Source organism: Phasianus colchicus, chromosome 2 (genome assembly GCF_987193195.1).
Source record: "Phasianus colchicus chromosome 2, bPhaCol1.hap1.1, whole genome shotgun sequence".
Taxonomy (NCBI): domain Eukaryota; kingdom Metazoa; phylum Chordata; class Aves; order Galliformes; family Phasianidae; genus Phasianus; species Phasianus colchicus.
The window spans coordinates 59619308-59647117 of record NC_143437.1 but is presented as its reverse complement, the minus strand read 5'-3'; the positions used below and the strand labels follow the sequence as shown (position 1 = coordinate 59647117).

At 46.1% G+C, this 27810-nt stretch overlaps 1 protein-coding gene and 1 long non-coding RNA gene across 3 annotated transcripts; one reads left to right on the top strand and one right to left on the bottom strand.

Annotated features, from left to right (window-relative positions):
• Window positions 1-5162: 5162 nt before the first annotated feature.
• LOC149919058 (uncharacterized) lies at window positions 5163-15033 on the bottom strand. 2 transcript variants are annotated; one of them, XR_016464380.1, is made up of 4 exons: window positions 14833-15033; window positions 14351-14546; window positions 13822-13995; window positions 5163-12024 (listed from the first exon to the last, which is right to left on the bottom strand). It is a non-coding gene; the product is annotated as an uncharacterized LOC149919058 (long non-coding RNA). The 2 variants fall into 2 exon arrangements; XR_016464381.1 differs by having other exon boundaries at window positions 13822-13972.
• A 19-nt stretch (window positions 15034-15052) lies between these two features.
• HEY2 (hes related family bHLH transcription factor with YRPW motif 2) lies at window positions 15053-26285 on the top strand. Its single transcript, XM_031610991.2, has 5 exons — window positions 15053-15187; window positions 16308-16386; window positions 16491-16574; window positions 19135-19216; window positions 24071-26285. The coding sequence occupies exons 1-5, from the start codon at window positions 15105-15107 to the stop codon at window positions 24748-24750; spliced, it is 1008 nt and encodes a 335-aa protein (XP_031466851.1). The 5' UTR covers window positions 15053-15104; the 3' UTR covers window positions 24751-26285.
• Window positions 26286-27810: the final 1525 nt, after the last annotated feature.

Below are 27810 nucleotides of genomic sequence, written 5' to 3'. Positions count from 1 at the left end.
TATTTTCCATGATATGATTACTGGATTTGGTTCTGGTCAATTACAGCAGCATGCCCAGGGCTATGAACACAGTAATGATTAATGTCAATAAGCAACACTTCCTGGCATCTGCTGGCTGCCTGTAAAAAAAAAAAAAAAAAAAAAAAAAAAAACCAACAACAATAATGTGGTGGTATCATCAATTTGCTGTCTGCAGCCACATGTAGACTAAGAATGCACAACTGCATTGTTGGAGAACTGAAGCTGTGTATTATGCCCAAAAATAATGGGAGAGGAAGCAAGTTGCAAGAGCATGCCAGACCAGCCATGAACATGGCCCTGCTTTAAGCTGCAGCGTTTGCCTGTAGGATTGTCCGCATCACGTGTAGAAGACCATCCAGCAGCACTGTGCAAGCACCTCACAAGACAGTGAGTAAGACTCAAGCCTTGCAGCACAGCAGGAAAGTGAAACAGGTATGAGTGATTGCATGTGTGAGCAATTGATTTGGCACAGTGTGCTACTACAACAAAACAGTCCAAGCGACAGGAGTTCAGAGTGCAATGAGCAATGTGAGTGTAAGCCCTACTGAAGGAAGCACAACAGCAGTCTGCAAGCAGCCAGCTGGGCCAAGGTCCTGCCATGGAAAGAGAACTTGAGAAGTGGGAAATTCCTTCTAGCACACCCACAGTGACTCTCAGTGTTTTAGTGAAGACATTCTGCTTTTCCCCTTCTAGCTCAGCCTTCCAAATCAAGCAAACGGTTGCATCTCCCAAGCAAAGATGCTTCCTTGAACCTCAGTGAGACTGTTTTGCCTCCTTCTCCTCAGATTTTGATGCCACCCTGGAGACTGAGATGAACACATCCCTACACCATAGGGAGTAACGATGGGCATCTCTCATCCTTCATTGTTTTGAAGCAGGAAATGGCTGCAGAAAACTTCACAAAGTGCCCGGGCTGATGACATGGGACTGGTGGGATCCCTTCTGGTCAGAACGTAACCCTCAGTGGAACAATCAGCAATTTGGACATCCGAAAATTATTTTATTAAACAGCAGTTGTTAACCAGTAGGAGGTCTTTTTCCACAACCATTCTTTAAAGCCCAAACATTTCCATGTTTCCTGTAATACTTGTGCTTAGTCACACATTGACAAATACAAGGGGAAAAAAAAAAAACTTAGATCTGTGTGACAGATTTTTGGAACTGCCAAAATAATCTCTCTGAATTTTGCAGCCACTCAACAGCGGGAGTCCAGGAGGAGAGTGTTGAAAACAATCTTGTGTTTATTCACTGGAGCTTTTACTCCATTTTTCCCCCAGAAAAGATTATCTATCTTATTCTGCTAAAGATGCTTTATCAAGCAGATTGTAGACCCCATTGCAGTTTAAAAGTAGCCAAGTCCACTTTCTGCTACCATGACTTAAGACTGACAAAGAAAGGAAGATGCTTTGCAATTTAGTCAAAATTGAACATGCTTCAGGTATGGAGACCAAAGGCACTGTTGGAGGACATCCTTTGAAGAGCATCCTGCTGTTTTGCAACCCACATACTCGTATGAGTAGAAAGTCTCCAGCTGAGTCTGGCTTCCCCTGTTGTAATACATCACATGAACAGACATCACTAAATCGGAATGCCCAAGAATCTAAGTATTTGAGAAGTATTAAGCATTGTAAGTAAAATTATTAGAATAATTCTCCAAATACTTGGACAAGGCTGGTTGCATTCACTGGGCATGAGGTTGCATGTTGTTAATCCAAAAATCTTTTTGTCTCCACATCAGGATGTCAGGGGCTGGCAGCAGGTTTTGTTCAGGGTAGTGGCCATGCAAAGAGTATTAAGATAAGAAACTGCAGGTCCACTCTTTTTTTTTTTTCTTATTGTCATCCCAAAAGACCATGAATTCAATAGAATCTGTTCATATCCATTATATTTTTGAGTCATGGAATAAACAAACAGTGCATCTCTAGGTAGATTCTGAAAGAAAGAATCTGGCTATTTTTTCAAAGGTCTGGCTTAGCACAGGGCTGGGATTGGATGTCAACAGTTGGCAATAGCAGCCCTGTGGTCTGCTCCACTGGTGGCACAGGCTTGAGAAGCTGGGTTTGCTTCCTGGCATCACTTGACCAGCTGCTGCTGGTGGGATCCTCCCTTTTTTCACCAGGTGAGCACCCGCTAGCATGAGCAGAAGGCACAACTCTCCCCTATCTCTCTTCCTCAGGTTTACCCTCTCCTTCTCCCCTTTCTCTCTCCAGGACAACTCCAGTCCCTCCACTCTTCACTTCAGACCAGGCTTAGCCCATCCCATGCCCATCAGAACAATACAAATAACATCTTTAATCAGATAAAGCATTTCTGCAGCTCAAAGGAGTACTGTGAATAAAAAACACATTGAAACCCATGAAGTGCTTAAAGAATTAATTATTTATGCCTTTGGGGTCATTTTGCTGCGATGGAGCAATAAGTACTATCGGGAAATGAGTACCCATGCTCATTCTCTTCAAAGCATACTCTGAGGTGGCCTTTGTAAATGAAATGAAAAATAAAATTCTCCAACAAATATGGATTGAGGATTGAGTCTTAATAACATTTTCCCTCACAGTAAAGACGGCATTTATTATAGAAACTGTTTTTAAATTTCTTTGGCCGGGTCAGCACTGTGGTGACCGTGTTGGGATAAAGCCACGGGGAGCAGTCTCCTGAAGAAGCAAACAGGAGCAATGGAGTGTGCATGATGAGCACCACCAAGACCCTGATCTCAGCAGGGTGAGTAAGTAGACCTAGCATTTTCTACACAGCACATAATTTTTTTCATTTTGCACCTTTGTCCTGAGGCTCCCAACAGAGCAATGCTTCTTTTTTCCAGACTCTCCAGCTGTTGTAGAGCTTCCCCCCAAATCCCTGTAACTCCTGCCTTACCAATGCAAGACAGGAAGGAAACATGCTCACAGAGACAGGCCCAACTGTTTTTCTCCTTGGCCAAAAATGTGGGAAACCTGTGGTGGCAGGAGAGAGAGGTGATGCACATCAGAGCAGTGAGGGGCCATGTCTTGGCGAGCCTGCTGCCTATCTCTTCCCTTGCACAGGCACAACTGATCATGAAACATGAACACAGAATCAACAGAAGTGGCTGGGCAGCTCTCTGGCTTCATTTTATCTTCTAGCAGCTCCTCTTCACACAGACTGAACAGTGATACAGGGCAGATCACATCAGAGTTGATACAAAACTTGTATCATGCTTAGCTCCTGCCTGTCTGCGCCGCATGCCATGCCCGTGGGGCTATTGCATCTACACAGAGCAGCCATTGAGCTCTCATGATGCACAAAATCCATGCACTAAATTTTCCTTCTTTGCCTCCAGCCATATGCAATCTGCTTCTTGCTAAGTCAAATAATATCTACCATGCTAGCTGTAAATGGCCCTTGGGAAAAGGAAACCAGGGGGTAGACTGGTTGTTCCCGATCTAGGCTCACCCTGTGCCAATACAGCATATTTTCTAGAGTGTTTTTTACAATTCAGTTTAAATGACTCAACTGAGGGGTTTTGTATAACTTCTGACCACAGACTAACAGTTCTCACAGGAGGTAGTATTTCCTAGCATTTGGCATGAGCTTTCCTCCTTTTCATCTTAGCACTTGTGCTCCTTCAGCAATCCTCATCCACTTTTTTTCCTTTCTTTGTGCTTGCAGCCTACAACTTTGTAAGTGGTTACTGGATTCCCTCGGCTTCCACCAAGTCCTTCACCACGCAGCACAAGGCATCACATTCATTACTGTTATGCAAGTACCTAGACAGACAGGCTTTATCTAGCTGTTTTAATCTTTCCCATAAACCAGTCCTTAAAGTCCAACAGTGGTTTGAGTTCTTTTATGTGAATTCCCCCCAGTTTGTCAACATCAATTTGCAATAGTCTGATCTTTGAATAAGTAGATCATCACAGTGCTGACAAGGTATGACTATTTTCTTTTTGGTAAGTAACCAACTACTTAGTTGTTGCATTTTACTGATTGTCCTTATTTCTACCTTTGTTTTTTCACAGTTCCGTTATGCTCGCAGTACTACACTTTTTGTGGTAAACAGCACCAAACACAATCAGATTCTTTAGTCTATAAGCAGCAAAGGTAATCATCATAAATATTTAATACAGCAAACTGATATATGAAACAACTAAAACCCTTACAAAAGCATTCTCTCCCTACACAAGGCAAACTGAGTGCAAGTGGTCAGCAAAGCCATCAGATCAAAACCTTATCTTTCATTTCTACCAATGTGAAATATTCTCCTGCTCTGCTCTATCCTCTCTCCTCACAGAGTGAGGAGACGTTTGATTAGGTACAGATTTAAACACAAAAAGATTTTCCAAGCCTCAGTTCCAAGTTCCAAGCAATTACCCATTTGCTGGGTGTAACTCTCTGCGGGGTCGCCCGACTGGGGAGCAGAACAGAGGAGGCCCTTCACAAAGGAAATAATATTCCAAGTGTTTCACCTCACAAGGAGTTCTTGAAAAATGTGCTTCCCCCCAGGAGACCTGGAGTTGTTTGTCTCATTCAAGGGCTGAGTGTTTTCCTCTTACTGGCAAACTGGCAAAGTAGTTGCCTGCTCATGCAGCTGAGTGAGTGGAGCTGCTCTGAGCTGACGCCAGATTTTCACAGGAGCTCCTTAGGGTTCCTCTGTTGCCACCTGATAGCTCTGCCTACCACATACTGAACCCTAGGTTTTGAACTCAGATAGACCGAGCAAGATGTAGTCACCTTTTCTGCTCACCAGAGGTTCTGGCAGCAAAATAACTGCACAATCAGGGCAAAAAAGACTCAAGTAGTACACTATGGTCTACCCCAAAGCAGCCTTCCACAGAGAGACTGCAATTGTTAAGGTTGGTGGTCTTCCAATGACTCCACATTATTGTCTCTGAGGATCTCACCTAGAGAGAACAGAAGCTAATGTTGGGCCCTGAGGTCTCAAAGACCCAATCAAGATTAAATGCCCTTTTCTTAACACTAAACCCAAGCCTAGAACAAGAAGCTAACAAACTAGCTCTGACTAGATGACACCAAGTGGTCATTGCAAAATTTACATTTATTATTACTGGATCACTTTGGAAAAGTTTCACCCTTTGAACTGCAGTTTTGCAGCTTTGCCATTTGAATAATTTTATTCTTTTTTTTTTTTTTTTTTTTTTTTTTAATGTGGGAGCCACGAAGTCTGAGTATTTTGAGTCTAGAAAGTATGTTCACACTCAAAAAATACAAGCAAAATATTTCAACATAAGTTGCTGTTACATTCAAAAGCCGTCCTATTGTGTATTAGCAAGATGCAGACTTTAAACACTATGTATCAATTTAATTAATGGTTAATGAAGTAATTAATAACAAAGTTATACAGACATACTTATACAGAGCTCAGTGAAAAGAATCCTACTGGTAAAACATAAGGTTTTAAATGAGACATTACATGGACTAGTCAGACAATGAACTACAAAATAGCATCAAATCTGTTACACCATTTTTTGAGAACAAGTGTTTGTCACTCCTTATACTCTTAGGCTTATAGTATCTCTTACAAAATATATTTGAACATACCTTTATTGGGCAGTATACTTACTGATGTAGGAAAAGAGAAATCAGAAGCGGGTTTTCTGCTACAATTTTGTGTACAATGTAGAGTTATATACACAAATTTCAAAATGGATTTTTAAAAGTTAAGTCATCTGCTGGAATGCCTTCTGTTAGGATGTTTTCTTTGCTCCTTTAGATGACTCTGTGAAATACTTCTCTGGTCATTTTGCCAGTAACCATGAAACCCCAGCAAAACATCAGAAGTCCAGCCAACCCCAAACTGCAAAACTGACTACACTAAAAATTAACTCAGCAGGTTCTTCCAGTCATTTTGAAGGGCTTAAATTCTCCCTCAGCTACAGATCCTGAGTCTGTTTGGGCACACATGTAAAAGCAAATGCTCTCAGTGCCCATTGGGAAGGGAAAACCAAGAAACAGGTAATAAAATGGAATGTGGATACACCCCCTTCGTTCTACAACTGCTCACAGCTGTGAAACTCCACTTTCTTTCTACAGTTATCACATCAAAATATTTCTCATTTTGAAATCTGATCCCTGTAAAAACCTCATGCTTTAAATCAAAAAATTGTGATTTGAAAGAGAAAAGGAGAGCAATACAGAACACATAGCAGATTGCCTCATCTGCACTGTTGTCTTTCTTCTTGATGTAGTAGTGACTGCAGGTACTGTGAGGATTTACTCCTGTGCTATCTGTGCAGGCTTGCCCTGAGGTACATGGCCATTTGATCAACTGAGCTGCATCAGCCACTTCATAGTTTTCTGCATGAGGAATACACTGGGGTCATCTGTTTGCTGTAATGTGCTCCCACTTCCCATGTTTCACTGTATGCCTTGGTCAGTGTTTTACTAGATGAACTGGTCTGTAGTGTTTCCGCATTTAATCTGCTTGCTGACCTTCCAAGGTTCCTTTCTGTCGCGTTCATTTCCTCATTGCTATTACAGGTCTTCTAAATTTTAAATAATCTTACATGCTCTGTTTAGCATCTCTACAGTAGTCTGCTTACTTACCATTTATGATCAATATAGAAGAAATCAATGGCCCAACCAGCTCTGTCATTCTTTCTTTTGACTGCAATGCACTGCTAGCATTTCCTCTTTGTATTTGGTCTGTTAGCTGTTTTTCTCTTCTGAGTTCATTGTAACTAGCAGAAAGTTAAGATTCCTGGAGAACCTCTATTTGGAAGAGTGACGTTGAAAATCTAAGTGTTGTGGTTTAACCTAGCAGATGGCTCAGCACCACCATGAGCCATCTGCTCACTCCCACTTTTCCCAGTGAGATGGGGGAGAGAATCACTAACAAAGTAGAACTCATGGATTGAGCTTGAACTATTTACTAAGATAGAGAAAAGGGAAAAGATCATATAAATATGTGTGTGTATGTGTGTATATATATATACACACATGAATGTATATAACAAGTGATGCACAAGCAATTGCTCACCACTCTTGCCCAGCTAGCCCCCCAGGCAGCAGTGGGGGCCAGAGATGAACTCACCCCCCTTCGTAACTCCTTCCACTTGATGTCATACGATACAGAATATCTCTTCAGCCAGTTTAAGTCAGCAGTCCTAATTCTGTTTCCTTTCAGCTCCTTGGGCCCTTCATTAAGAATGGACTTGGGTCTGTATAACACTGCTTACCAGCAGCTATAAACATCAGTGAGTTATCAACATTGTTTTCCTTCTAGAATCAAAACACAGCATCACACCAGACACTCTGAAGAAAACAATTCAATGCCAGCTGAAACTAAGACATTACATCCAAATAATTTATGCTATTTTATTTTCTGGTATATGAACAAATGAAGCATAGGTCAGTTAACAACAAAAGTAATGATCTTTGGGTGGGCTACTCTAGGTGAACACATGAAGCACATGTTCTCTGGCAGTTTTGAAACCACAGGAAAAGCAGTGCACTGGATGGAACCACACCCTGAGCACGGGAGCCGTGCTGGGAACCTGTCTTCAGAAGGGGGACATCGGAGTGGTTTGTACCCATTGTGAAAGCACTGACTTACTTCAGATTGCCACTGCACTTAGTTTGAGTGATAATCCCACTTCTACAGGGAATAGCAGCAATTGTCCTTGTTATTACTATTAGGGCTGCCCCTCAGAGCAGGAAAGTTTGTCAGCCCATTTCCTCAACAAAGAGTCCATGTGGGAAACATTCTACTTCTGCTCACTCTTCATCCCCACCCGAGGCAGGGAGCTCATCCCTCTCACCTCTTTCCTTCCTGATAGACCTCAGGGCTGCAGCTGGTGCTTGGAATTCCCCTATCAGGAGCAAAAAATCCCCACTGATTGTGTCAACTCAAGTCATCTACTGAGGTGGACGCCTGATCAAGTCCAAGTGCCGGTACTCTGAAAGGTCACCTTGCAATAAAACCACGTGTGAAGTACCTCAATGTGGGACTCTCAGCCATCAGGAGATCCAAGGATGAGGTGAAATTTTGGGAAGTTTATGGATATGGGCATATCTAGTAAATACCCAGGTTTGCAGTGCCTGCAGTTAGACCCCCCAGAAATATGAAGGCATTACAGGAGATGCACTAGCAGGGAGAGAAGGAGGGCAGATACATCTGGCTTTAGTGGACCAGCAGGAGAAAGAAGGAGAGAGTGTGGTAAGGCAGAAGGCAGGGATGCAGGAAGGGGAGGGCCAGGAAGGGCCAAGGAGGGAATGAAGATGCCAGCAGTGATGTGGTCAGAGCTGTTAACCAGAATGGTGAGCTGAACAGCCCAGAAGCAGAGACGGGAGAACGTCCATGGAAAGCTGGAGGGAAGCCTCCACAAAGTCTTGTCTATCTAGCAGGAGAGTCAAAGTACTTGTTGCTCTGGTAGGAAGACCTGCCAGCCACACTAGGATGCAGTCTTCCTGACTATGCAAATAAGAAGGCAGAGAGGACACCTGCATTAAAATCCATCAACGCTGGAAGAACTGATGCTGTCAGCCACCTCTGAGGAAGCAGGCGAGACAAAAGGTTTAGGGAAGGGGAAGAAAAGATCAACTGACTGTGTAAAGGCCAAACACCAGAGAGGTAGTGAGGGAAGTGTGAGAGCCTACCAAAACAAGATGTAAAAGACCCCTGCATGGCTGGGGAGAAGTTATTGCTTGAAAGCAAGTTCTGTGAGCTGCTGTTCTCAGGATGTCCTTGGGCCTGACCCAGAGATGGGTGCAGGAAGAAAGAAGGGAGCAAAGCTGGAGTGTGCCTCTCCAAGAGTAGCAGAAAATTAAGGGACATCAAAAGCTGGAAAAAAGGCTGAGGAGCAGGGCCTGCAGACAGTCAGGAGCGATGGTTTGGAAGAAGAAAAAAAAAAAAAGCTTCAAAAAAAGGAAGCTAAAAATCTTCAGTAAAAATACATTCCATGGTGACAAACAAAGCAACAGAGGAAACGTGGAACAGAGCGTCTATGACACCGCCAACACCAGGCCTCCGCAGCGTGGAGGCAGCAGGAGTGCTGACAGGCAGTGGGGCCGAGGAGGCAGCAGGGCTATGAAGGACCCCGAGCCCCACAGCTGGGATGGCTCAAGTCCCAACACAGAGCCTTGGCTTCTGTCAAAGGTGAGCACCAGCAGCCCTGTGAGCACCAAAAGCAGTGCGTTCTCTGGCAGGAATTTCACGTCCCTTGGTTAACATCTGCCATGGAAATAAAACACATGAAGAAACAACTTACCAAGCGAAAGAAAGCATTTAGCGTTTTGGAAAGCCTTCAGTCTACACAGAATGTTTCGTCTCTTGCACCACAAAGAGCAGTTTTAAAAGTCACCAACAATTAGCCTGACGTGTCCTCAGAACCCTGGCGAGAGCGAGCTTTCCTCCCAGAGAGAAAGTCTTATCTCTTTTCCTCTAAAATAAAGGACACATTTATTTTATTATTTTATCCTGCATAAACTGAAAAGGTACATAGAATAAAATCAGTCAGAAAAGATGTTAAACTAAACTGCTGCCAAAGCGATACAAGATTTTGAAGGAAACACATTTGCCCCCATAAATCACAAATACCTTGACAGCATCCTTTCATTTTAGAATTGAGAAGAAAATTGGAATTAGGCCCAGCTCCTCCAGAGAGCTCTTCAATTTCTTTATTCAAGCAAAAGCTATATTCAGTCAACACAAGGTTTCCTAGTTAAGCTCAGCAGGATCAGATGCAATGTTAACTACAGGATCAGAGAAAGTCCTGCTTCAGAGCAGGCAATTCTAATACACAATGCTGAGGACAACCAAGACAACAGCATTTTCTTTCCCTCTGAAAAAGACTGATGGACAAAAGGGAACTTTCTGCTGTTTAAGATGGCGGTTCTCTTCATGGACACACATTCATGCCAGCGTTTGTAACTTTGAGTTCATTGAAAAACAGGTTACCTTTTTGTCTTAAGATCCTTAACTAAATTCTGTGGTGGTGGAAGTCTCCGGCTCTGAACTGCATTTATGCTGGCTTATTTTGGGAACAGATTTTACCAAGGATTTATTTTGCCCCTGCATTCTTTATGGCAGAGATTGAGAAAATATTTTCATTAATAATTGTCAGACGTCATAGTCCACTTCTACTGACAAGCAGAAGTGGAGCGCGTCCCTTTATTTACCCAGCTTTACAGGGATCTGTATTTTCACAGTCATTTCCAGGTGCCAACAATGACTACTGTTACTGAGGAAGTGAAATAAAATACCACAGATCTTGCCAGGATATCTAGGGTTGCTTATTTTTGTTGTATGCATAGTCTATATACAGGGGTATTTTTAGAGCATTAGGTGATGTGCTTCGTTATTAACAGCTAGATTTGAAGCCTAAAGATGATTTATACTTTTCTCTCATATAGAAAAACTCAGCTAAAGCCACTACTGTTTCCTTAGCACTTTCTGAGAACTGGTTCCTTCCTAACTCTCTGGAAAACATCTTGGTTTTTATTTTAAAAAAACAACCAACAGCAAAATTCAAATAATGACAATTCTCCAGTTTCTGGCAACTGAAAGGCACAAAAGAAGTCCCACTTGGAGTGAAACCACTCAAGCAAGAAAGGAAAATGTTGAAGCTAACAGTAGGATGGGGGGGAGGAATGGGAAGAAATAAAAGAATCCCTCTAGTCCAAAACCCACCAAGCTTTGATTTAAAAAAAATAATAATATTTCAGAGTTCCCATTTTTGACAGAAGATGTGCTGGTGCGTTCATCTGGCCTTTCAGTAGTTACACACCACGACTTAGTCAAACCATGCTATATCACTGCAGATTTAAATAGCAGTGGATTTCCAATAAGAAAGTTATGCCAGTGTGTTCATTTTTACAATAAACATTTCCATTATAAAAAGATAATTTTATACCTGCTACAGCTTCATCCGTTTTAGGAGAGCTTTCTCTAAAACAGATTAAAGTTCACAATTCATGAAGTACAGAAAACAGTGAGACAAGGTTACGTGCATTTCTGTTAAGTAATTAAGTGGCCTGATTTCCATTAATAAAGAAAGTGCCCTAGTTCCCATTAACACCACTGAAGCCGTTCATTAAGATGACAAAAGTTAGACAGTTCTTAAGTCTTGGCCCACAGTCTTTGAAGAAAACAGGGAACCAAAGCCAAGGAGATGTTTGGTCAGAGTTCAAAATGCACAGCAAAGCCTTCATTCCCCACTGCTATCTGTCTTGTGTGGCCATGTACGGCCGCGTACAGAGCCTGCAAAACGCTGCCAGGCAAGAATTCTACACATGTAGAAAATCAAGTCCTGGCTTTTGAGAAACCTACGCACCGAGCGGAAGGCAAAATGCTGCAGTTACCGAGTATTCAACACAGCAATTTTAAAATGTTAGCAGGCTACTACTATCTCCATTTTACTGATAGAAGACTGAAAGAAAGAGACAAAGCAAGCTAACCTAGATGGAAAAGCCCACGAAAATTAATAAGAGTTAATTTTTGAAGTGAATTAGTTAAACCACAAACAATTCTATGCAGACAACCATTCAAAACTAAAGCTGCTTTTATTCTATTCAGTGTTATTTTATTCTGAAAGTGAATTAATTTAAATCAAATTGCAGCCACTTTTGCTGTGAATAAGACCATGCAAATTGAGGCTCAATACAGTTCACAGACGCTTCTAATTTACACCCTTTGTTAATGGAATTAATTGGTCTGAGTGCCCGAGCTCACAGAGGAAGCATGCAAAGGTGTGAGGGAAGGATGAGGCTCACGCCTGCAGGGTTTGTGCCCCAGCAGCCCAAGGGTGCCGTCCCGCCATCCTCGTCATTACCATCCTGCACAGCCCAGAGCCAGAGGACATTCTGCCCTTCCCCATCACCTAGGAAGCAGTGACTGCTCAAGCATTTCATGCATTTAACGGGAGGACCGCACAAACGAGGGACACCTACTGATTGGGGGCCAGGAGGCAGCACTCGACCCGGGAGAGTGCATTCATTGATCTCTGTAGGCACCAAAAGGTGGGCAATGTAAACTGCAGGGCACGTGGAGCTGTGCTTTCAGTTGGCAGCCTGAAAACCCAATAACTGGCTTCATCGAGAGCACATCTGCAGAGGTGCGACTCAGTGATAACCACTGAAAGATGTCACTGCGAAGGATTTAAAAATACTCACTGTATTTCCCTTCCTTGATTTTTTTTTTTTTTTTTAACTCATCATCAGCTTGACATTGTGTTTTCTTACAGCAAGTCTCTGTGCAATTTTTATACTTCCCAGAACTGAAGTAAAATGAAACAATCTGTGGTTGTGAGCGCAGCCCGCCGAGGCAGCACAGCTCTATCACTGCACACTCATGGCTGCAGCCCCACAGCAGATACCGAAGGCTCAGCCCCATTGAGACCTGTTGGCAGGAGCCCTGCAGGCAGCTCGCTGCCAGGATGCTCGCTGTGAACCGGGACGAAGGCTGCACACCCCCACACACGGTCCCGGCAATGCTGCATGTCTCTACTTTTATTTCTCTCACATTCGCAACACATGCTTTCCTCGGTTCTCTGCTCTTTCCTCAATCTGTCAGAGCCACCTTGGTGTGACTGGCTAGAAATCACCTCAAACTTTTAGTTAGAACCAAATCAGGTGGGGGAAAAAAAAAAAAAAAACCAACAGTATTTTTTCTTGTTTTTCAGCTTTCACCAGCAGTTACCGATGAGTCCATCAGTAGGAAGAAAATACAGATTCCTTGTTTTCAGCCACGGCTGTCTTCCTCTATTGCTCTGAAAGCTTCCCAGTAAGAGAAAATAAAAGCTGCAGAACAGTTACTCATATGGGGCTGCTCACAGTGTGTAGGAAATTAGATGCGTTTGTTTAGAAGTCAGATGGTAAAATACAAGAAACAACTCTAAGACTAAAGTTTTAAGAGCCATAAGGAAGCTCAGAACAATCTTGAGTGCCGTGGCACAGAGCTGCTGGGTGACAGTTGCTGCTCTGTCGGGACACCGTGCCCAACTACTGCACCTTACACGTCCCCCACTGTCTGAAAGGAGCAATCCTAGAATCTCTAGAAGAGCTCCAGGCCAGCGGGATCCGTGCTCCCGCGGATGCACGGAGCGGCTGCCCTGCCCCAGCCTTCATTCGCACCGCACTTCTGAAGAGGGAAAACTGGGGGATAAAAAACAAGAGGAGAAAAAAAAGAAGGAAGAAAAAAAAAAAAAGAAAAGCAGCCATCGCGGAGCACCGTTCCCCCGGCGGGGAGCGGCTCGGAGCGATGCCGGACGCCGGACCGGTGCATAGTCTCCGCCCCGCTCCCCCCTGAGGCCGCCCGGGGGCTCCGCGGCTCCGAGCATAGCAGTGCTCTGCGGCTGTTACCTCCGGGGAAAAAGCGCTGGAGAACGGGAAGGGATACATTAACGCGAGCCTGTGAGCCGTACTTGCTCAGGAGCGGTAATTCTTTTGCAAGCAAACACCCAGAGAAACCCTGCTTTTCTGCAGTGGAGGGACGCGCATCACAGCACCTCTCTCCGCCCGGCAATGACGGAAAGCGCAGACAGCGGCTGCAGCCCGCAGATCCTGCATGGCCCCCACCGCGCACCTGCTGCCGGCACCGGGTGGGGAGTGGCAGAGAGTGCGGCCCAAAATGGCCCCCGGGGAACGGGTGGGTTGGGGATGGGAAGAAAGAAAAAAGGAGAAGGGAAAAAAAAAAAAAAAAGAGAGAGAGAGAGAAAAGAAGGAAAAAAAAAAAAAGGAGAAAAAAAAGAATAAAAGAAATGAAAAGAAATGGGGAAAGAATGAAAGAAAAGAGAGAGAAAAAAAAGAGAAAGATTAAAAAGAAAAACAAGAAAGAAGAGAGAAAGAAAAAGAACCAAATGAACCTGCCTAAGCTGGGCGCAGCAGGGGCCTCTTAGCGTTGGGGGTTTCCAGGAGACCCCAGCAGGGCTGTCAGGAGGATTTCGCAGCCGGTTCCACGACGCACAGCCCTGACATCAGCCTGGCTCAGGGAAGTAAGCACGGGACAGCTCGGGTTTCTCTGTAAAGAAAAGCACGGCAGAACTGTGCCCCAGGGAGGAAAAAAAAAAAAAAAAAAAAAAAGAGAGAGAGGGAGAGAGAAAAATCGTAAAGCAGCCGTAACTATGCCCAGAGTAAGCACGCATCATTACAGCTGTAGCGGCACTGACGCTTGATCCGCAGATGCCCGTGCGGAGCCCCGAGAACGGGCATGGCGCGCCCGCCTCCCGCCCCGTCTCGGGAGCGCCGCACGGTCCTTTGCGGCAGCCGCAGCCCCAGCAGAGGGCACGGGTACGGCAGCCGGCTGCCGCAGGCTGTTCTCGCCGCGGATCGTTTTCTCCCGAGCGGTCCCCGTCCTTATTTGTTTTTGTTTGGTTTGGTTGATTTTTTGCTCAGATACCATCAAAGGGGCCACTGTGGGGAACGCGTTCCGAGTCCCCTCGAGCCGCCTCGGCCCTTCCCGCGGCCGTTCCGCTTCGGCTGCGTCCCAGCGACCGTGCATCTCCCGCTGACGGTACCGCGGGCGTGCGAAGGGCGACACAGCAGCGACAGCCACGCGAAGAGCCTGCGCCCGGCGTGCCACCGATAATCACTGCCTGCACGGAGGGAAGGAAATAGGGCTGCCGCTGGCTTCTCCTCCAGCACCGCGCAGAGCCACCTGCACCCGAGCGCTGCGTCCCCCCTCCTCCCCCCCGGCCCAGCGACGCTCCACAGGGGGCACCGGGCAAAGTGCCGCCGCCCGCCGGCTCCCGGCTCCGGCCCCCCCGGCGCCCACTCTCCCCGCTCCCGGCCGACCGCCACCGCCGGGCCCCGCGGGACGGGGCGGGGGTACGGTCCGAGGGTCACCCCCTCGTCCCCTCCCAAGGCCGGGAGCCCCGTTACCTCTCCTCGCGCATCCCGGCACCTTCGGCCGAGACTTTTTTCCGTCTCCCGGGTGGGCGGCCCCCGCCCTGCCTCCCTCCCTCCCGTCCTCCCGACGGGGCGGGCCTGGCCGGGGGCGGGCCGGCGCGCTTGAGGCTGTGCCGCGGCGTGGGAAAGCGTCTCAGAGACGGTTCGCTTTGCTGGCGGTGCGGTGAGTGCCGTGCCGTGCCGTGCCGGAGCCTCCGTCCGGATTTATTTCTCTCTGCCCCACGCCGGTTGCGGGCTGAGCCGCGATGAAGCGACCTTGCGAGGAAACTACCTCAGACAGCGACATGGACGAGACCATCGATGTGGGCAGCGAGAACAACTACTGCGGGTAAGCGGGACCCACCTCCTAGACATCACCCCCCTCCCGCCCAGTCCCACCCGCGCGGGCGCCGAGGGCCGAAACCCCGGGCACGAAAACCCTACACTCCGTAACGGCAGCATCCCGAATGTCGGGAGTGTGGGCTGCCCCGGGATCCCCGGCACCACTCGGAGCCCGCAGCTCTCTGGGAACCCCCGCGCCGCCTGGGGCTCGGGGCAGTGCCGGCCCGGCAGCCCCGCGTGATGCACTGCGTGCAGTCGGATCTGTTCGCGAAGTCACTCCCGATCGGGGCCGAGCAACCGAACTGAATCGGCGCCAGTAGGAAATGACCTGTGGGTCCGGTGGTTGGATGGGAACAGCAGCAAACCCCGCTGTGAGCCGATGGAGATGGACTCGGGGGAGGGGGGGAGGGAGGGGAAAGTGTCGGGGGGGGGACTCTGCAGGGACAACTCGAGTCTGAGGGCCAATGAGAGCAACGCAGTGATACGGCCACTGTGCCCCGGCTTGTCCCCATCATTGGGGACAGTCAAACAGCAAGCGCTTGTTTTGCCTGTATGTGATGAGGTTGATACCCTTCTGTAGCTATAGGCAGTGCAGTTTGCAAAGCAGATTGTAAAAGTACTGTGCTGGAGGAGGCAGCAGGTGTTGGCAGGGCGCTGCCCTCCTGCATGAGTGCCCCCTGACCACAGAGGTGACAGGAATGACAAAACCTGGCCGGGCCTGTAACATGGTATGCATCTTGCTGGTAGCATAGACGCATGGAATCATTATGGTGGGAAAAGGCCTCTAAAATCATCTATTCCAGCTATCATGTAAAAGTGGTCCATGTTTTTTCCTTTAGATGCAGTTCTACGGACTGTATTTGTAGGCATGATTTTAGATACAATGAAAATGAAACCTGTGCTGGACAGTGAACCATCTCCAGAGAGGACCTTTCAGGGGATTCTGGCAGTTCACAGAGCAATCCGCTTGGCTGGGCCAATCCAAAACAAAATGTCTCTTTGAAAACCCAGTGTGTCCTAAGCAACGTGAGAGGGCACTATGGGTACTCAGTAGGGCAACCTAAGGTGTCTTCAGAGAGCAGTGTGTCACATTGTGCAACACCTGATGTACTTTTGTCATTTCCCAGGCAAAGCCATAGTTCTGTGCTTCGACCAAATTCCCCAACCACAACATCTCAGATTATGGCCAGAAAGAAAAGAAGAGGGGTACGTGTCCTTTCGTTCTTTTCCCATGTGACAATTTGTGTGCGTGCTGTAATTTTGCCCTTCAGCAATTCTGTAAACTTACCGTGTTTTGTTTTTGGGAATAGATTATAGAGAAAAGGCGCCGGGATCGTATAAATAACAGTTTATCTGAGCTGAGGCGGCTGGTGCCAACTGCTTTTGAAAAACAAGTAAGCCCTTTTTTTTTTTTTTTTTCATCCTGTATCTCATCTGGCAATGTCGGTTCTCTTGTAGAGCTTATTAAAATAATCCTGTATGTGTCCTGATCTGGCACAAAGCTGGCATCTCAGTGAAGCGCTTTGTTGTGGCAAAACTATTAGGAACATAATTCATCATAAAGCCGAAAAACATTTCCATTCTTCGGCTTGTTTTTCCCTTAAGGGTAACAGTGTTCGTGTTGCCTCTGTTCTTTCGATGAATTCCAGTGGTGGTTTTGTTAAAAATGTGCTTTACTCTGTAGTTAAAAAACAAAACAGAAAAAAACGACAAAACAGTCCCCCAGACCTGTGTGTCAATTAGTCATCAGTACAAATCTTGGATCTCTTTTGCCCCTTCTTTAAGGAAACTTTCATTTTAATCTATAGTTGCAGTTGCAACGTAATCTGTATGATTTCCTAAGAAGCAAGCAAGCTGCCCAGATCAGTCAGGTTTTAAAGTGGCCGTGTAAAAGCAGTGCACTGGGGCTAGGAAAAGGCCCAGTGATGAGATCCAGGTAAGGCAGTGTACTTTCAAAGGCATTTCAGTGAGCAGTGCTCGATGGGAAGGCTGTGAGGGTCCAGCTGCCTGCAGGGAACCTGGGTTCAGCTCCTGCCTGGGAAATTGCACAGCGAAAGCTTCAAGTGCCACCAGTGCTACAAAAAGTGTGTTTTGTTTCTGCTGCTCAAATAATTTATTACTTCCCCATATCTTGAATTTAATATTTTTTTTGTCTCTTGATTTGATATTTAACAGCATTTATATTTTATCAAATGTATTTGAAGATGCGTGGGTATGTGCAGATGGCACTGGGTCTCACTCAGAGGCACCAACTGAGTGTACAGCTCCTGACTTCCTTCTAACTGAAAATAAAATACAGAAAGTAAACCCTGAGAGCAGCCTGTGGGTGCCAAACTGCTGGGGCAGCGGGCAGTGGCCAGAGCCCCGCCGTATGAGGCTCAATACATGAACAAGAGGCCAATGAAAAAGAAATTTTAAGTATTGCAGTCGCATTAAGAGCATCACTTGTGTCACCTGCGGTGTACTTCAGTACCTGCTGGCTTTAGCTGAACTGTTCCATAGGCTGTGGCACAGTGGAGCGGCAGAGGTATTTTCAGCTAGATAAACAGGGGCAAGAGACAACAGTTGTTTGTCCCATTTTATTGTTTACTTCTCGAAACCCACAAACATTATAAAACAAGTCCTACAGAGCCTTTGGAAGGGACCCAGCAGTGTGCAGTTTTTAGCTATTAGTCACTCGCCCGGAGACGGCCTGTGCTGTTTCTACGGAAAAGCTGAAGTCTGAGCAAAACACAGGATGCAGTTGCATGTAAAATGTAGACTTTAATCAAAAGATCACCCTCACACCAAAATTCATACTAAGAAATGTTGAAAGCAATAATTGAATTAAAAAAAAATAAGATCGGGGTAAGAATAAGCATGTGATGTATTTTGTTCAGCCTCCCTGACACTATCCTGTATGATGCCAAAGACAAAGTCACCCGTCCTTTCCCAGCTCCTTGGATTCCACTCACTGAAGTGTCCGAGCAAGGCTGTTCACTCCCACTGCCTTTCCAACCACTCCTGGCCACATGCTGAGCCCCTGTGGCAGGGGGCTTCCCCCTGGAGCTGACCATTGGGGTGCCCCTCGGACCTCTTCTGCTTGCTGGCAACCCAAATGAAGCAGCAAGGGCTGCAGGTGCCACGAGTGGGAACAGAGGGCAGATAGGCTTGCAGGGTGCTGTCTGCCAGCAGCCAAAGTTTGTGCAGCTCTGGTTTTAGTTGATGCTGAGGGGTGGCCTGAGATAACGTTCGCATGGAAAACTCAGCTGTCTGGGTATATTCCAGGTGTGTTTGAGGGAAATGGTTTTATTTGTAAATTAATATATTAATACTGCCTTTGGACTTGCATCTTACAACACCATGAGCCATCCTCAGTGACAGGAAAGAGCCTCACTGCTGGAGCAGCTCTTTCTTTTTCACAGTGTTTGGCTGCTTGTCCCTGCAAACTCAGCCTCTCAGTAACTTAAAAAACTGAGGGCTGTGCGATTGTTTTCGCAGCAGAGGATGAGAATAGAATATTCAGCAGCCAAATGACATGTCAAAAATTAATAGGCTTCTAGGGAAGAGGGGTACTTTTCGGTGTGTGTCCATAGGGACACCTACTGGTAAAAGCAGCAAAAAAGGCTGTAGTGGGATCTTCATCACCAGCTCTGCAGACCTGTCCCAGTGGGTTTTCAGTTGTTTTTTGTGTCTGAAAAAGATGTGCTGAAAGTGAGACCCTTCTTTTATTTCATGAAGGCGTTATCTCTGCACCAGCCTCAAAGCCAGAGTTACACTGAGACATAGTCTTAATAAAGCCAGGTTGTGCTGCTAGTGCCTGTGTCACTGAATGGGAGACAACAGTAGTCATTAGGCAGTGTCTGGGATGCAGATGCTCACAAAAGAATTAAGCTGAGAATGTTCCTATGATAGGAGAAATTGAAACCATAAGACTGGGCTCAGTTTTATTTACATGAATCTCTTATCTCGAAGGGATCTGCCAAATTAGAAAAAGCAGAAATACTGCAAATGACAGTGGATCATCTGAAGATGCTTCAAGCAACTGGAGGTAAAGGTAAGGAGAAGATGGTTTCTTTTTCTGCTACTTGAGGAAATCTCAGCAAAAAGTACTTTGACGGGCTGTGATAGGCGTTTCCAGATTAAAGGAGTGGAAATCAATGCTAATGGCAGGATTGAACTCGTGGGAAAGAACTACTGGGACAAAAGAAGCACTTGACCCTGGGCTTGTGTTTGCTTTCATAACACTGTGGGAGTAAAGGCTTCATTCACAGGCAGCCCAGTCAGAGATTTGTTTGGGGTTTCCAAAGAGCACTGAAATCGGCACAGGGAGACAAAACAAATAGGCAAACACCAAACATAAACAGGAGGTTTGTGGCAACAATTGTGTAGCAAAAAACCAATGTTAAAACTCATTATACAGCAGCTATACCAAAGGAAGTGGATGGAGAGGAGCTTTCATTATTGTGGATGTATTTGTTCTTTGTTCATAAATGTGAGGTTAGACTGCCTCATCCACCAGAACAAAATCCAGCCTGCTATAGGCAGCTCTAGGTATCTGATAAGACTGCAGACTGATAGCAGCGCTATCTGAGCTTATATTTACATGCTGTATGTGTTTGTCAGAGGTCAGGGTGGTTCCTTGCATCCAGAGCCTGCATGACACAGAGGCAGTGTGGTTGACCCGTTCAATCGCCTGCTGCCGTGAGCCAAGCGTGCCCTGCTTGTGCGAGCTGACAGCCCTGAGGCTGGAGGCCAAACGATGTCAGCCACCCACGAGCTGTTCTCTATAGTCACGGGGTTGCAGCTTATTTGGAGCAAAGAACTTGCTTGCCTTCCATAAGCACTGTCCCACGTCCCATGCCCTTAACCGTGATTATACTGAAACTGCTGTAATGTAGATCAGCCCATTTTTCAGTGACCCATTGTGATATGAAGGTACAGGCTAGAAAAGAGACTGCTGCTGGAAGTGTAATTGCTTTCTTTCTTTTTTATTAAACTCGAAAGTTTTTAGCCCATGAGAGAATTGCTGCAGCTCTCTGTACCTTGCAGTGATTACAGGGCTCAACTTAAAATCAGCGCGTGCGTAACAACAAATGGCTATGGGAAAGCCTGCTGGAGGCTGGTGTTCTGTTATTTGTTAAAATTCACACCAAGCTGACATACATATTTTATAGGTGTTAAGAGGCTTTTGTTAATAGTACCTCTAAGCTTAAGATTTACTGGTAGCTCATTTTGTCAGAAGTGAAAGGGATTTTGTTGCCTTTCATATAACAGATATGCCTCTTGGTATCTTGAGCAAACGTACAAAATTTAATCTAAGGAAATGTTAATTTTATATAACTCTATGCTTGAAAAAATGTTCTGTAAAGATCTCTATTTAGCTGGGAAAGTAGTGCTCTTGAAAGTTATGAAACGCCCAAATTTTTTGTGCTTGTGCAACTTGAATTCAAATCGTCTTGTGTCTGCATGGTGGTGCAGTTTTTAATTGTGTATTTGCTTATTGGTTTTCCACAAAGTCTGTTTCACTTGGTGCTCAGGGCAAGCAAGGCTAAGAAGCCAAGGGCAGTGGTTGCCGCTTCATTGTGTCCTCCCTCTACAGTGCGTGGCCCAGCTATCCCAGCCTGTCTCCGTCATAAAAGCTGCAGCAGCTCCTACTTCTCCAAAATCTGTACCAATAGCGATATGGCCACTCTTTAGGGAGATTTAACAGGAATGCTCCTTCCCCTGCCTCCCTATCCTCAAACAAATGTTGTTGGAGATTATTTTTTAAGTGGGTCAGATCGAGTGGCTGGCTGATGGGGTAGGGACGAGGTGCTGGGAACGGGAGCTGCCGGGCACAGAGCAAGGAGTGTCGTGGTGTGGGAAGGTTGCCCACAGCCACCAGTGGCCAACCAGAGCCACCTTTGCGACCCTTAGGAGCCCTCCTTGCTACTCCAGGGCCAGAGATTTGTGGCACATCAGTATAATGCCCATCTATTTCACAAACACTGCGGCTTAATCTTCTCCTTCTGACCCAGAGATAAGAGTAATCTCACTGGATGGATTAACAAACTTTAAGAAAAGAGGTCTGTAAGTTAGTGCTGGGCAAAGTTTAAGCCTGTGTTTCCTTCTTCCTTAATGTTTTACTTTGCAAAGTAGTAACAGCTTTAAATATCATTTCCTAAGGTATTTTAAAAGGCTGATATTTGTTTTATTTGCAAGTGTAGTTATTCCTACTTCATAACTCATTTTTGGAGCCAGAAACTTTGTTGGTCAGCGAAAAGATTTGTCCCATCATTTCGTCTATAGACACAAGTTGTTATCGGAGGAGAGAGAAACGTGTCCTAGAACCCTTACATTGTGTTGTGCCCTGTGTTGAGAGCTGGGGATGGCTTGTTTTTCTTCTAGTGGCCCACCAACTGAGGATGCATGGGGTTGGAAAGGGTGGCGTTGGTGGCTTCTAATATTTAGTGGTGCAGTGAATCCAGTGTGGGCACAGCAGGAAAAAGGCTGACACGGCTTCAGCTTTTTGGAGCCACTCTGGCAGACAGGGAAGCAGGCAGGGAAGAAGCCAAAGCAGGGAGGCTACTGCTTTTCCAGCCCTGTGTATACTCCATATTTCCTGATGCAGGTGTGGGCAATGGTCTCACTGTTGTGTGAAGTTATTGTCTGGCCTGGAGCCAGTGCTTTTTGCTGACAGGGCAAGCAAGCAAAAGGAAAGAGCTGTTAGCCAGCAGCAAGTAGCCGGCTGGGACCTTGGTGTGGTTTTATTGCAGCTTCAGTGCAAATTGAGCTCGGGTGACTGACACCTGGGTCGGTGTAGACAGAGCTGTTAGTGGCCATGCCCTGTCACATAAGCACCTGGAGTTCAGTTCCCACGTGGCCTTGTGTCCTCATTTCTGTTTCTTGGCCACCTCGCAAGAGATTGACAGGGAGCCAGCACATACAGGGCTTTTGGACTGCTCATCCCAGAGCCAGCTCAGGCACAGAGGGAGCCACCGACAGCCATGTCCTCCACATTTGCATTCCAGAGACATGGAAGGGAGGTCTTGAGGCTTCTGATGTGAAGACAGTCTTCAAGCCAAACTGCTGGCCACCATTCAGGCACACAGCTCTCTCACCACTGCCTGCCTGCCTGGTTTTAGTCAGAAGTTCCCTCAAAACACTGTTATTTCACAAATAGTTCAGATGCAGCAGAGGGGTCTGTGCTTCCTGACAGAATTCCCCGACATATTGTACTCACCAAGCTGCTAGCTGGAGAGGGTTTCTCTGGGGTCTTACACAGCATCAGGTGGGCAAGGTGGCTTGCATGACAAGCACTGTTATAAATTGACAAGAGGTGGTATATAGCAGGCAGGGGATTTAGGGAGATATGAATAATTGTATGTAAATGTAATTAATTAAGAATAGAATGGACTGGGTTTAAAAGGACCACAATGAGCATCGAATTTCAAACCCCCTGCTGTGTGCAGGGTTACCAACCACTAGACCAGGCTGCCCAGAGCCACATCCAGCCTGGCCTTGAATGCCTCCAGGGGTGGGGCATCCACAACCTCCTCGGGCAACCTGTTCTGGTGCGTCACCACCTCTGTGTGAAAAACTTCCTCCTAATATCTAACCTTAACCTCCCCTGTCTCAGGGGAGAGGAATCATTCCCCCTTGTTCTATCACTGTCCACCCTCGTGAACAGCCATTCCCCCTCCTGTTTATATGCTCCGTTCAAATACGGGAAGGCCACAATCTCCCTGGAGCCTTCTCTTCTCCAAGCTAAACAAGCCCCGTTCCCTCAACCTTTCTTCATAGAGCCTGAGTTCATTCTACGATGTGGATGCAGAGCAATAGAAAGTGAAAGCAGCCTTCTAAGCTGCTTGATTTTTTCAAGAAGACCTCAATTATTTCATAACAAACTGTGCAAGGTCTGGTGTAGATATTTCTGCCAAAATCCACCATAATAAGGGCACTTGATCCGTCTGTACTAATGCACATTATAGTCATAAATACCGTAAAAAAGTTTTGAAGAAAGCAAAAGAAAAACAATTATGCCCACTCGAGAGTAACAGGACATTGTTCTTCCAAGACTACCTCTAAACTAAAATGGAATTGATTTTTGTAGCTGAAGAGCAGCAACTTAACCACTAGATTTGATACTAAACCCTTTTAGAAAGGGAATATCTTTTCATGTGTGTTTAATAAAACTGGTTTTTTTTTTTTTCCAAATGTTTTTTGTCCCAAGCCTATGGAGCTCCAGCTGCTATTTGCTGAAATGCCTCATGGGCTATGTGACTGTCAGTCTTCCATCTCCAAATTAGCAATGGCATTGCATAAAACGTTTTCTCAGTAAAGCTTTTTATTGTGTGTGTGCAGAGTCATGACAAGATGTTTTTAGTTTGTAGTTAAATAGCACCGTATGCCACATCGTCCTAATGACTCTGGGAAGGAGATGAGCCCTCAGCAGCAGTTGCAACAACTGTCTCGCAGTGTCAAGCAATAGCTTCAGTGCGTTGCTGTGAATGCTAGCATGGGGAAAGCAGAGGCAGCAGAGTGCGTGCGAGCTGCCTGGTCCCCCACCGTCTCTTTGTGCATAGAAATGTGTCCTTCACACACGCACAGGGGTAACACCATAACACCACACTGCAGAGTCTTCCTGAGGTACTGCAGGAGCGGCATCATGTATCTCTTCAAGAGTCACGAGTACTTATGGTCTTAATTCTTTTCATTTATATAGTGTGCAAAAACAACCGTAGCCTATTGCGTTACAGGGATGGTCACACAAATCACTTACAGACTGAAGAACACACTTTTCTTGTAGCAAATCTTAACCCGTAAGTGGCAGACCAGTGGCTGAGGGAGGGTGGGGTTGGCCGTGTTGGCTGATGTCGGCCAGGAGGTTGGCCTAGCGCTCAGCATGCCTTTTGTCCACCTCTTGCAGGTTATTTTGATGCTCACTCACTGGCCATGGATTTCATGAGCATTGGCTTCCGGGAGTGCTTGACTGAAGTTGCGAGGTACCTGACATCCGTGGAAGGCCTCGACACCTCTGACCCGCTGCGTGTCAGACTGGTGTCCCATCTCAGCACCTGCGCCTCTCAGCGGGAAGCGGCTGCCATGACCTCCTCCATGGCCCACCACCACCACCCGCTGCACCCGCACCACTGGGCAGCTGCCTTCCATCACCTCCCGGCCGCCCTGCTGCAGCCCAATGGACTCCACGCCCCCGAGGCCACTCCATGCAGACTCTCCTCAGAAGTGCCTCCCCACGGCTCCGCACTGCTCACCGCTACCTTCGCCCACACCGACGCCGCCCTCAGGGTCCCCTCAGCAGGCAGTGTTGCTCCCTGCGTCCCCCCGCTCTCTACCTCTCTCCTCTCCCTCTCGGCCACTGTTCATGCCGCAGCTGCCGCCGCCACGGCAGCCGCCCAGAGCTTCCCCCTCTCCTTCACCAGCACGTTCCCCATGCTCCCCCCAAGCGCAGCTGCCGCTGCGGTGGCAGCAGCTACAGCCATCACCCCGCCATTGGCCATGTCAGCCTCATCCAGCCCACAGCAGGCTGGCAGTGGTGCAAACGGCAAACCCTACCGGCCTTGGGGGACAGAGGTCGGAGCCTTCTAAGTGCCCCCCCTTCTTCCCTACACAACTCCCTCTTCTCCCTCCATGCACGCGCGCACACACACACACACACACACACACACACACACACACACACACACACACACACCCCCACACAGACACACACAGCTCCTGTGACCTTGCTGAGGGCCAAGGGCCACTGTCACCCAGGACCTGGCAGCCAGCCCAGGCACTGCCCTCGCTGCAGGCACTGGAGGGGACACAGGCGGCTTGCTCCTCCTGCCAGGTGTGCTGAGGGCACCTTGAGGCAGTGGCTTTTGGAAGCATCACCACTGCATTGGCATGTGGATGTTCCCCAGGACATACATAGGCACTAGGGCTAACAGTTCTCTGGCTGTACATCCACACTTGGCGGAGAGGTGAGGAATCATCCCCATCAGGTCTCCTGGGGCTCAAAAAAGAATTTGACTTTCCTAAGTGCCTGACATTTAAATGATAATAATAATAATAATAATAATAAAAAGAAATAAAACTTATATATACATGTGTTCTGCTAAAACCAGTAACATTGCACAGGTATGGGAGTGATCTGGGAGAGAGAGGCAGTCCTGAGTGCAGCTTCAGGACAGCGATATTCTTCCAGGAAAGAGTGTGCTCTTTAAGCAGACAGGTTCATTTAGCCAAAAGGCTGCTAAGAAACAACGTCCAATTTGACAGGCCTGGAACTTGCTTACTTAGTCTCCTTCCTTTGTACAGACTTGCCAAATTGTGACATCTAGCACAGCCCTGGTAAAAACGATTATCTTATCAGTGCTTGGATTAATGAACGTTTCAGCAGTGCCTTTGAGCCTTGAGGCACCCTTTTTTATGGCTTAACTATGGTGCTAGCTTGTATCTGCACAAACAGTAGGTTGTCATGCACCCAGAAGTAACCACCTGCTGACAGCATGCACAGTTCTGTGGGGTTGGCTCGTGCCAATACAAGAGACCTGGTGTTGTGAGAGTTCCATTTAACTTATTTAGCTGCGTTCGGACGTTTACTTTTAGCCAGCTCTGTGCAAAATCCCTCTTCTTTTCGCTATCAACTTCTGGGATAACAATCGTTCTGGGTATGAATGAAGTGATGGTAGGGACAATTTTAAATTGGCTATTAGCATGCCAACATTGTAATGTGGGTTTGATTCCAAACCAAAATGAATGTATTAAAGGGGATGGCAGTAAGTTATTTTGTCAATACCCAGACAACTAGTGCTGCATAAAATGTTTTGCTTTCATTTTTTATTACGGTGACTTAAAATAACCTAAGTATTTTAATACATCAAGTCAAAAACTAGAGATTTTATGTAAAAAAAATAAAAAGTAAAAATAAAACACAGCATGTATTATTATGCACTTGATTTCTCTGCTGTGTGGAGAAAGCAGTAAGCATTGAGAATGTTAAACATTACGCAAAATATACTTTAAAATATTTGTTTTAAAAATACTGTACCTAGTTGGTCTTTTATGCATTACTTTGTTAACCTTTTTTTTCTATGCAAAAGTCTTTACATATCACTAATTAAATGAAGTCCTTTTTGACTGTGTTTTATGGATGATTTCTTGCAGTTTTTATTTGGTCTTGAGAAATACTCATGGACTCTGTGGCCAGAATCACACCCGTCAGCCTCTCTCCGGCTCCTGTTCGATCAGAAGCCTGTCTCCTCCAGGATGCATTTAAACAGGCAGGAAAACAGTAAAACAGCATTGTTTTTTGGTTCTGCAGTGGTGGGACACGTAATAAAACAGATCCATTTGTCCTCCCAGAGAGCACCCTAAAACACTGGGGTTTCTTGATCCAGCATTCATTCACCCTCACTAAGGGGTCTCTTTGTAGAAGGAGAAAAATTTAACCAAATGGCATTCAATGTTGAGAATGAGATAAGGCAGTTTTCACCACTGGTTCTGGTTTCCTAACTTCAGTTCTCAGCAAGGCAAGATTTTGTTTCATGTTAGGTCTGCAGAGAACATTAGTGTAAGGTGTGTAATTCTCTAGCTATAGGATAAGCGCAGATTCTGCAAGTCTGAAAGGTGCTAGAAGATCTATTAGACTTACCTAACAGGTGACAGGACTGAGGAACAGAAATGAGGTGACAACTCCGTAGACTCCCAGAGACAGCATCCATTGCCAAAATGCAGCCTCAGATAAATGACTTGCCCCCATCACCCCCACTTCCCAAGTGTTAGAGATGTAGCTGCACACCTGCATAAACTGGACCTCGGTGCTCAGGCAATGAGGAGCTTCAATTTGCATGAACAGCATGCTGTCCCATGGTTAAAACAGGAAAATCAATCAATCAATCAATCTGGAAATCTACTCCTGTGCCATAAATCATACATGTTATTCTGTGAAGTTTTGTTGTTTGTGGAAGATTCAGACATTTCTTTGTCTCCAGATGTAAGTACCCAATGGCTCTGCTGGTATGTTCAGCAGCATCCAGTTAAGGTGTTGTTCATTTTCTCTCTGGACAGTTTCAAGAAAAAAGGTCGCATGAGTGAAAAAAATGGGGTTTATTTGCATGAAAAAAGCAGATTTCAACCCTGCTTGACTTTAAGCTGTTAACTATTAACCTGCCATCTAAGAGCCTGATAGGAGGTCTCCGTACATCATAGTGTGGTAAGAACAGACAACCACTGACTTGGTTCCTGCTAAGGGCTTCAAACTATTTGGTGTGCCTCAAATCGTTACAATCTGTCTCCCTAAAGGCAACACTCTGCCTTGTCGTAAAGAAAGGTAGCTTGAAAAAATATTTTTCAGAAACTGATCAGGCAGAACTGTGATTATTTTGGCATCCTGAAGCAAAGCATCATGGGTGGATTTCTGCAGCCTTTGTATTTGGGCCTGTCATACTCTCACTCTTATGAAATAAGCCAAGTCTGTGTATGCTGAGTGGCTGATATCTCCTCTATTTTCTTTTCCTGTTTTGTTTTGGGTTTTGATCTGGTTTCGATTTGTTTTTTGAGACCAGCACTGGTCAAGGCAAGAGCTCAGCTGGCATGCCTGTTTAATCCTGAGCCCCCCAATAGGATGTCACCTCTGTGATGTCAGATGAAAATTTCCCAAGT